Genomic DNA, 11,236 nt, shown 5'->3' with positions numbered 1-11,236 from the left:
TCCATCAATTTCTTAATGTCATTCCCACCCCCATCTGAAAACTCGATGTCGACGATCAAAAATTATTCTTAAGGCTTTGTTGATGGGATAATCAGTGGTATTTAATGGGAATCAAAGAGTTGAGAGAGAGAGAGAGAGTGATCAAGACATCAAGATACATCACGATGCATTGGAAGTTCAAAACGCTTAAAAATCATTGGACTTTACTCAAGCATTTTTTGTCCCATTAGTTTTATCTCATCAAATCACTGATTAAATAATAATTTTTTTTAATAAAAAAATTTTCAAATGTTATAATTTAAATATTCAATTTTTTGAGATTTGAAATTTTGTATCAAAATCTAATTATTTAGTAAGGATTGTAAAAATTCTCATGAGAAAAACCTAAAACTTCTCTATTATAATAATTTTGTTATAAAGAAAAGCTAAAAGATTCTTTAAATTTATAAATGATTGATATATTTTAAACTTTTAAGTTTTCTAATATAAATCTATATTTCCAAATATATTACATACTAATTAATGCTGTAAGGCTACAAATAATATTTTCCACCGGATTCACATGTAAAATTAGAAAGAAAATCCTACAATCAATGATAAAAAAGGAAACCGAGCAACCCATCTCTGCGTCTATAAATACCATCTTCCTGTCCAAAACTCATAATCTTCTCTACTCTCTCTCTCTCTGTCTTTGTCTTGCTTTTTACTGTTAACAATGAATCCCACTGAGACCAGGAAGAAAGGTAAAGGCCGGAATAAGATAGAAATAAAGCGTATCGAAAAAGAAGCAAACCGGCAAGTATGTTTCTCGAAACGCCGCCAAGGTCTTTTCAAAAAGGCTAACGAGTTGTGCACCCTCTGTGGGGCCGAAGTCGCCATTATCGTCTTCTCAATTGCTGGCAAACCTTACTCCTTTGGTCATCCCTCCGTCAACCATGTCCTTCAGCGCTTTATCAACGTTCCTTCCACATCTGAGGCGAGATCTGCAGCAACAACTTCGTTTGAACCGATGAACGAAGAGTTAGTTTACTTGTGCAAGAAGTTAGAGGAGGAGAGAAATAAGGGTAGAGCTCTGAAAGTGGCTCAGAAGGCTTTGTCGCCAGTCTCAAATTCTTTTTGGTGGGATATTAACTTGAATTTAATGGGAATGGAGGAGTTGACAGAGTATGAAAAGGTTTTGCTGGAACTCCAAGCCATAATTTCACAGCTAGCGCAACAAAGCCGCTGCCATGCTCCAGAAGCGTTAATGCGGCAGATTGATGGCTCATATATGGCTGAAGTTGGAAAAGCAGATTATCTTTTGTTGAAACAGTAGGGGCAAAATTTTGAATTAGCTGAAAGTGACTATATCAATAGAGCTTAGCTTATGTTATAGGTTTGTACGTTCTTTTTTTTTAAACAGTATTTGTATGTTACTATAAAATAGCATATTCTTTTGCCTAAATAAATTCTTGTTTCTCGACGGGCTGAAATTGAATTCTGCTAATTTCCCTTAGAGTTGTAGCAAAGTTCTATTTTTTTTTTTTTTTAATAATGAATAAAAAAATAACACATACTTTAGGTAGTAAGTATATTTTATTTCATATCAAAATATAAATAAAATAAAATAACTACTATTAGGGGTGTCAATTTCGGGTCACGGGTCGGGTTCGGGTCGAACCCGAACTGACCCGGGTGGAAAACGGGTCGACCCTAACCCGACCCGGGTAGAGAAACGGGTCGAAAATTCAAACCCGGACCCGACCCGGCGGGTTGCCGGGTTGACCCGACACGACCCGGAACCGCGCGGCAGGCGCGAGCGGCACGCGGCACGCGGCGGGAGTTGACACCCCTAACTACTATAGATAAACTTAGTAAATAATTTACTAAACTAATTCAACAATTTGCCTAATAAAAATTTATTAATAAAATAATATATATTTTTAATTAATTATTAATTTAATATTCTATCAGTAATAATTTAAATAAAAAAGAATTATAATTTTAACAAAGTGTACCTCATGGCCCAGTGGATGGGCATGAGGTTTCTTGGGGAAAGAGTGGAGTTTGGGTTCGAATCCGTAGGAGCAGGCAGAGGCCGTAGGCGGGCAGTAGGTGACCCGGAGCGAGGCGCCAGGTAGAGCCGTGCACCAGCTGGTAGTGGGTATCATGGGTGCTGGCTGGAGTGGGCCGTGGGTCGGCAGGCTAGCATGGTCGGCTTGCTTGATGTTTTTTTAATGGATTTTTATTTTATTTTTTCGGTGGATTTTTTTCCAGATAATTGCTTTCCGACGCGTGTTTTACCTGCAAATTTTTTTCGCTGGAAACATATATTTATGCCGAAAATTCAATTATTTCCGCTGGAAAAATTTGCTAGGAAACATGTTTTTTCTGTAGTGATCAGCACGAGTAGGAGGAAAGGAATGCTGGTCCAATAACCCTCAAGCATGACTTAGCCACTTGGCAAGCCACCTTCTCTTTTAATTATGGTAGCTTAGTTGTTGTGTCTAAGAACTCATGCTTGTCAAGGCCAGGGAAACTCAGCACTATTCAGCTCTACAGTTTAGCCGAATTGATCAATAAAGCAAGTGCATTATGATTAATATGGAGCATTTGGTTAGATTTTCTTTCTTTTAGGGGGATGGGTAGATTCTTCTGTTTTTTTTTTAACAAAAGGGAAAACTTTTTGATATGAAAGAACTAAAAAAGAAAATATTAAATTGGCACAAAAGAAAACTAAGAAAAAAGCTGCAGAAAGAACTTACACTATTGTTCATGGTGCTTAAGAATGTTGAACCACGAAGCGAAGGTCTTCTTCACAACCTGCCATATGGTTTCTAGACAGCCTCAAAATAAGAAATGAAAGAATCTGTTCAAGACGAGGTTCTTAACCATCTAAATCCCTCGAACTTATGGGAAAGCCAAGAAAAGACAACCAAAAAATTTAGCTACAAAAAATGTAATACAATCAGATACAAAAAGGAGATTATAAGAACTTAGCTTAAATTTCAACATCCTTATTAATGCCTAGAATAAGCCTATGAAACCACTTGAATTTGAATACCATAAACAACCCTTATAAATCAACAAACATAAAGAATTAACAAAAATTCAAAAATAGAACACCAAAAATCAGTATTCCCAGATAGAACTGAGAATGAAAAATAAACAAAATTGTATATTATGAAGATTTCGTGAATCCATCTTATTACAATCACGGGAATGAAAGTTTCATAAGCCTTTTAACTATTGAAATTGAACCATTTTTAATGGTAATTATATCATTAACAAAATAAAAGAGTGTGATGCTCAAATGACATTTAGTTTTATAATGCTTGGAAGAAAATTTATTAAATAATTTAGATAAAACCTAAGAGATAGTACCCATTCATTAGGTAATAGATAGTACCGTTGGGGAGAGGGGTTTCCTTGTCATAACCTCTAGAGGACTTGAAAAGAATTGCATTATAACCATTAATGAAAATAAAGAACCAATAACTATTGATACAAGAAAAAACTAAATTAGTAAAGAAGTTCAAGAGAAATACCTAAGAATCAAAAGAAGAAAACTCCAACTTACAGCACCACAAGCTTCAGAAAGATCTGATTTGACAAAAAGGATAATCATTGAATTTAAATCATTTATGAGTTTTGGGCAAAATAAAATTATCTTTAATAATCTTTCCTTTAATAAAACCATTTTTATTAGGAGAATAAATTTTCGGTAGAGTATTGAGGATAATTTTTTTTATCATGATTTTAAAAATAACTATGTCAAAATAAAAAAGGGTTACTCTGATGAAAGTGAGAAACTAAAAATTAACTAGGGGAAACTTTTTTGTTTCAAAATACCCTGAACTTATGATAGATAAGAATTTGTTTACATAGACTGATCTATCCAATCGTATTGTGAATCAAAGCATATGCAACTTGTCACTAGTGGGTGGTTCATTGGAGTTTCTAACAAAGATCTCCTTTACTATAGTGAATGGCTTATAATATTTAATTTTTATTATCGATTGAAGATCTCTCTTAGAGACAGATTGCAAGACGATTCAGTTAAATGTTGTAGATATGAGAATGATCCGGTCAATAAGTAGCTTTAGTTTTAGAGATAGAATGCAAAATGAATATGTATGTGAAAAAATTGGAGTGGCTCCGGTGGCATATAAGATTAGAAAAAGTTGCCTTAGATGGCTTGATCACGTAAAACATCGACTTTATGATGACCCAATTATGAGGGTAGATGTATTAGATTTGGCTTATGTTATAAAAAAAAGAGGTAGATGTAAAAAAAACTTGGTTAGAAAATACTAGAAATAAAATTTTTATTAGATTTTGTTTGCTCAAGAAAAACGGCACGAATCCCACTTTGCAGTCGTAGGATTCCATTTCCCTTAAGTCAGATTGTAGTTAACCAAATTTCCCCTGAGGATAATGTCAGGGTTTATAGATCTGGGGTCCTTACTTCCTAAGAGCACAAGCACTCATAGTTAATTACCCCTCTTACTACGTCAGAGAGAACTCTCGATTAAGGATGAATAAATTTTTAGATAATTTCAATCTCAAAAGTAGGGGAAGTGGAGGCAAACCCAATCAAGATCCCATGTTTCCATCGTCCTCTAGTCTACCAACACTAACAATGATTGACCGTAGTGTCGAGGGAATCTGATTAGCAGCCATGGGTTGCCTCATCTCAGGGATCCCGAGTAGATTGAAGTGATTAGATGTGAGTTTTAATTTTAATTTTGTTAGGTGTTTTGGGGTTTACATCAATTAGAATACCAAGAGATTTATTTAATTTGGTATTTATTGCTTCATTTAGAAGTAACCCAGAAATTTGATTTGGAGCGGGTCTTATGGCTTTTTTAGGAAGTAGCCCATGGATTTAAATTTAGGTTGGGACTTACGGCTTTCGTAGAAAGTAGCCCGGGTATTTAGATTTAGGTTGGGACTTACTGTATTATTTATGAGTTGCCCGGAGGATGGGTCTTACAACCTAGCTCTACAACGAGGCTGTCTGGAGGTTTTAAATTATTTGGGGTAGGACTTATGGCTTCCCTTAGGAAGTAGCCTGAAAAGCGGATCTTACAATCCTTTAGACTAAGATGCCAATATGTTTGAATTTTAGTTTGATATAATTTGGGTTGGGTCTTATGACTTCCTTAGAAGTTGCCCATTAATTTATTTAGTTTAGGGCTTATGACTCCAATTAGGAGTTGCCCACTAGTGGGTCTTACAACCAAACCCTATAGGCTTAGGATACATATAGGTTTTAAATTATTTGGATATGACTTATGGCTTCCCTTAGGAAGTAGCCTGAAAAGCAGATCTTACAACTTAATCGTTTAAACTAAGATGCCCATAGGTTTCAATTAGATTGTTTGGGTTTTAGGGTCATTACAATTTATTTAGAAATTTTTCTAAAATATGGGACTTACGACTTTCGTATAAAGTAGCTTGCTAGCGCGCTACAAGGAAAATGCCCTATTACCGTCAAATTTTTTCGGCAGACAAATGTACGTCGGAAATTGCGACACAGTTTCAGGCGGATATGTTCGCCGGAAACGTTACGGCAGACTTTCCGGCGGTCTGGCCACTGCAACATTACCGATGACTAATGTGCCTATTTTGCGTCAGTTTTATAACTTTATCGGGGCATAGTCCGCCGGTAATTACCGACGGATGTATCGACATATTTTGCGTCAGCTTAACTTAAACACGACGAAATAATACTGGCAGATGATCCACCGGTAGACGTACCATCAGATAGTTCGCCGAAAATACGCTAGTAATTATCTTATATCGGACGAGCCATAGGGCTGCCTTCTCATTTCTCTATTCGTGATTTTCGACCTCCGATTTTGTTCCTCCATCGTTCCTCCCCTTCGACGCTGTTCGACTTCGCTTCTTCGATCCTTATTCGACACTATTCGACTTCACTCCTTTGACGCTGTTCGACTTTGCTCTGATGGCTCCGATGCTGTTCGACTTTACTTCTTCGTTGTGGTTCGACTTGCTCCTTCGACAGTGTTCGACCTCACTCCTTCATCACTGTTCGACTTGCTCCTTGGTCGCTGTTCGACTTTGCTCCTTCAAAGCCGCAACTTGCTCTTTAGTAGCCATTCTTCGACTTTGGTCTTCGACATCGCTCCTTCAAAGCCGCAACTTACTCTTAAGATGTTAAGTATCAAGGCAGAATATAATGTCCCCCAGTGATTGTTTTAATAAATTCTTTAGATTGCTCAAAGAAACCAATCCAACAGATAATATAATTCATACAGATTTATATCGAACTAAGAAGTTGGTTTCTAAACTTGGTTTAACATATATAAAGATAGATTGTTGTGTCAATGGATGCATGTTATTCTATAAAGATTTTCAATCAGATGTTGCATGTCTTTATTGTAACGCATCGAGATTTAAACCAAAATCTATCACGAAAAGAATGCTAAAGGAAGTACCAGCCAGTATGTTATTTTACTTTCCCATAATTCTAAGATTGCAACGATTATATGCTTCAATGAGATCTGCAGAACATATGAGATGACATAAAGAACATATCTCACAAGAAGGTTTTATTACACATCCATCAGAAGTAGATGCTTGGAAACACTTTGATCGTACAAATCCCACCTTCTCCTCAGAATCAAGAAATGTAAGATTAGGTTTATACGCAGATGATTTTACTCCATTTAGTCAGTCTGCTTCACCTTACTCATGCTGGCCCGTCATATTCATACCATACAATCTTCCACCAGAGTTATGCATGACTACACCTTATATGTTTATGAATCTTATCATTTCAAGGTCACATAATCCAAAAATAAGATTGATATATTCTTACAACCATTAATTGATGATTTAAAATTATTATGGGAAGAGGGAATAAGTACATATGACATCTCCACCAAACAGAACTTTATTATGAGGGCAACATTTTTGGATAATTTGTGATTTTCCCGCGTACGGTATGCTCTCATGATGGAACACTTTTGGAACTTTAGCTTGTCCTCTTTATATGGAATATATAAAGTCTTTCACTTTAAAGCACAGAGAGAAGAACACTTTGTTCACATAAAAGATTAGTTGTTCTCTATAACACAAGCACAATTATTAATATGGAAAAGTTTTAGTTTTTCTTAAGCGAATTTTTACAATCCTCACCAAATAATTAGATTTAGATACAAAATTTGAAATCTGAAAAAATTGAATATTTAAATTATAAAATTAGAAATTTTATTTCTTTATTAAAAAATATATATATATATATATAATTTCCCAACCAATTCCGCCGTCCCGAGGCAGCCGCGTCGTCCGTTGTCCCGAGGCAATTCGTTGTTCGCCTGTTTTTCTTCGCCGGCGAGATTTGGATTTTGGCTGAAATAGGTGGGGTCGGGTTGACCCGAACCCGAAGCGGTTCGGGTTCGGGTCCAGAAAATCGACCCGTTTGAAAAAACGGGTCGGGTCGACCCGAACCCGAATAGTACCGGGTCAATTTCGGGTTGACCCGAACCCGACCCGTAACCCGAAATTGACAGGTCTAATTAACATATTATATACATGAAATTATTATTGTGAAGTCTAGGCTTGACGTCATTTTAAAAGTGAAAGTTCTTTAAATTATAAAAATATGACCACTTTGAAAAAAAAAATATTTATAAAAATGAATAAATTTAAAGCACAGAATCAAAACCTTGAAACCTTCTTTTATTGGAGAAATTGATGTCTTGATTTTATTAATCATATCAAAACAAACATCTAATATACCCAAGTTGGGAAACAAAAAGTCTAAAGCCCGAGACAATTATCACAATTCACTAAACAATTACAGCACAGCTTAGTAGAACGGAAGTTAAAGAAAAAAAAAAATACAAAGCATTAAATTGGATCAATATCCGGTAAGTCCTTAATCTCTTGCAGCAACCACAGAAAGTAATCAGCTTCTCCAACTTCTGGGTTAGTATGAGGCACGGCGTCAATCTGCTCCATTGCCGCTTCCGAAGCTTCGGTAACCACAGTTTGTTGCTCCAGTAAAAATTTTTCGTACAATCTCAACTCATCGTCTCCCATTGAATGCAAGTCAACATCCCACCAAAAAGGCTTCTGGACTAATTGATCATCGTTGATAAGTTCAGAACAATTTGTGGATGCCGGCGACAAAGTGTCGGATGGGCCAGAAATATTGCTGAGAAAGCGGCGGAGGACATGGTCGACCGAAGGGTGGCCAAAACAGTAAGGCTTGCCAGTGAGAGAGAACACGACGACGGCAACTTCGGCCCCGCATAGAGTGGAAAGCTCACTGGCCTTTTTGAAAAGACCTTTACGGCGTTTTGAGAAACAGACTTGTCTATTTTCTTCTTTTTCTATAAGCTTTATATCAATCTTCTTACGGCCATTGCAGATTCTCTTCTTGACCTCGACGGGATTCATGATGTTTTGAGGGAGAAGAGTAAGACAAATCAGAAAAACAGAGAGTGCAGGGGAGATTAGGAGTTTCTGACTTTGTGAAATGCTAAGGAGTGACGCAGAGCAATAAGAAGAGGATGTAAAAATGTCCGTGAGATCCGAAAGAGAGAGATCGTAAGGGGAGATTAGAAGTTTTTGACTTCGTTGAATGCAGAAGAGTGTCGTTGAGGAATGCGGAGGAGTTATTTATAGACTCAAGAAATGTCTGTATTTTCTATTATTTTTAAAAATGTATTCGTCTTATATAATGGTTAATTTTTCTAACGGTTATTAGTTATTGCAGGTAATATTTGAAATTTTGGATAGGAAGATTGCGTTTATACACAGTGATTAATTTTTCTAATCATTACAGGGGAGATTTGAAATTTTTTCAACGTTAATTTCTTTTTTTAAAGGAGATTTCGGAATAATAGAGCAGGGAAGATTTTGAATTTTGTATAGGAGTATCGTGCTAATCTATAACGGCTAATTTAATAAACGTTCAATTTTTGAAAATGAGATTTCGAAATATGCATTGCAGAAAAAACAAAATTTTAAAAATACGCTAAATATCTAGCCATTCTATTTGAAAAAAAAAAAATTCGCTATCAAAGTTGTAAGAATAAAATTGTCAAAATTATTTCCATAGAGATGATCTTCGGCGACAAATAACAATCATGCTTTTATTGCACAATTTGGGTTCGGCTATATAAATTCTTTTTATTTTTTATTTTTTTGTTAAGAGTCAAATTTTTTTTTAAATCTAATAAAAAATTATTTTTTTTATATTTTCTAACTATTTTTTTTTACATCTACCTCTTTTTTCTTAACATAAGCAAAATTTAATACATCTATTTTTCTAACTGCAGAAGATCGACATTTTATGTGATCAACCTATCTAATAAGGTGACTAATCTTTTCTACCAGTGGAGCTACTACAATTTTTTTACGTGCATGTTCATTTTGCATTTTATCTCAAAGAGTAAAGCGACTTATCCACCTGACCATTCTCATCTCTACAACATTTAACTTTATTGTCTTGTAGTTTGTCTCAAAGAGAGATCTTCGATCGAGAAAAAAAATTAAATATTATATGCCATTCAATTGTCAATCTGATCAAAATAATTAGATTTTGATACAGATTTTCAAATGTCAAGTAAAAAAAAATTAGAAAATTTATTTCAAGATCATTCAAAAAAAATATTTAGCACTTCTTTTTAATTTTTTATTAAAATAAAAAAAGGAGTATATGAAACAATGTAGCAAAATGACAGAAAAACAAAAGAGAATACAAGGTAAAATCAATCCAAAGAGATCAGTAATCGGTGTTAGAGTATATCCTTAGTACATGTTACTTAACCTACTCCACTTAATGTTGACATGAGTAAGGTAGCACCTTCTCCTGCTGGTCAGCTGCGGTGTCAGCTTTTAGTCATTTTCTTACAGTATTGTCCCTGTATTTAGGCTTATATATTTGCCTTCATTTCACTAGAGAGACAATGAGATACATAGCTATTTTCTCCTGAAGCTTCCTTCTTCTCTGTTCTGTTCTGTTTGTATCTCCATTAATCTCTCAATGCAGGTCATGACGCAGAATGCTCTCATGGTATCAAAGCTCTAGGTCAGCTTCTTGTTTTTTTTCTTCAAATGGCGTCTCAAGGATCTTCCGCTTCTGCTCCAGTTGCATCCTCTCTCTCTGCCGCAATGGCAGAGATTTCTATCCCTTCTTCCTTAAAGTTTCTTGTGAGCAACTTGAAGCATATTGTGTCTACTTCACTCACAAATGAGAACTATCCCATCTGGCGTTTTCAAGTTTTCAAGCTTTTTTTCAGCAAATGTGTTTGAAGGTTATTTGACTGGAAGTGTCACTCCTCCAGCTGTTTCTGCTACATAACCAAATAACGCCAATTTTCATCTATGGAAGCTCGTTTATCAAAATTTTGTTTCAGCTTTATATATGCAATTTCAACTTTAGTTCTTCCATACATCCTTTCACTATCTACTGCTAATGAGATATGGATAACCTTGGAAAAACGACTTCAACCCAGAAATCGTTCTAGTGTAATTCAACATAAAAATGAGTTGCACCATATTCAAATGAAAGAGCTTACCATGACACAATATCTTGCTCAAGTTAAAGCTCGTATGGACAACATATCAGCTTCCGGAGGTCATATAGATGTTGAGGATGTTATTTTACATACATTAAATCACTTGCCGCATCTACAACCCATTAAAATCTGCTATCCGCACAACCCAGCAGATGGTTATTCTAGATGCACTGTATTCTCTTTTGTGCAGTGAAGAAATTAACTTACAAAATGAGCAGCAAAAGGAGGTTCCGCCTCCTTCAGATCACACTGCATTGTGGACAGCACGTTTTAACACACCCCGTGGCAGATTTTCCTCAAGAGCTAGAGGAAGAGGAGCTCCCTTCATAACAGGTTCTTCTGGACCAAATGCTTCATACACACAAAATTACAATAGCAATCGATCATCTATTCCGACTGTTATCCGTCCAAAATGCCAAATTTGTGGAAAGCTTGGTCATGTTGCTTTAAATTGTTGGCATCGTTGCAATATACGGTATGCTCCAACTTCTTCAACTGCCAACCAACGTGCCCTGCTCACCAACTCAAATAGCGACGTGACCTCTTCGATCACTAAATGGGTATTAGATTCTGATGCATCCTCTCATTTGACATCTAATGCTACTTAGCTACAGCAACCCACACCATATTTCGGAGTTGATTTCGTCTCTGTTGCTAGCTAAAATACTCTTCCAATTCAACATACTAGGCAAGGAGTC

General features: G+C 35.8%; 2 protein-coding genes across 2 annotated transcripts; one reads left to right on the top strand and one right to left on the bottom strand.

The window, feature by feature from the left end:
- Positions 1-715: 715 nt before the first annotated feature.
- On the top strand, positions 716-1,315 carry LOC114579135 (agamous-like MADS-box protein AGL61). Its single transcript, XM_028692859.1, has one exon. The coding sequence runs from the start codon at positions 716-718 to the stop codon at positions 1,313-1,315; it is 600 nt and encodes a 199-aa protein (XP_028548692.1).
- Positions 1,316-7,860: 6,545 nt separating this feature from the next.
- LOC110102486 (MADS-box protein AGL24-like) lies at positions 7,861-8,412 on the bottom strand. The gene has a single exon (XM_020830835.1). The coding sequence runs from the start codon at positions 8,410-8,412 to the stop codon at positions 7,861-7,863; it is 552 nt and encodes a 183-aa protein (XP_020686494.1).
- Positions 8,413-11,236: the final 2,824 nt, after the last annotated feature.

The sequence above is a fragment of the Dendrobium catenatum genome, unplaced genomic scaffold (genome assembly GCF_001605985.2).
Source record: "Dendrobium catenatum unplaced genomic scaffold, ASM160598v2 fragScaff_scaffold_173, whole genome shotgun sequence".
Lineage (NCBI taxonomy): Eukaryota > Viridiplantae > Streptophyta > Magnoliopsida > Asparagales > Orchidaceae > Dendrobium > Dendrobium catenatum.
This window is presented reverse-complemented; position numbering and strand designations above follow the sequence as displayed.

Excerpts from the sequence above, each read along its gene's own strand:
- LOC114579135 (XM_028692859.1), top strand. The coding sequence starts at position 716 with ATGAATCCCACTGAGACCAGGAAGAAAGGTAAAGGCCGGAATAAGATA.
- LOC110102486 (XM_020830835.1), bottom strand. The coding sequence starts at position 8,412 with ATGAATCCCGTCGAGGTCAAGAAGAGAATCTGCAATGGCCGTAAGAAG.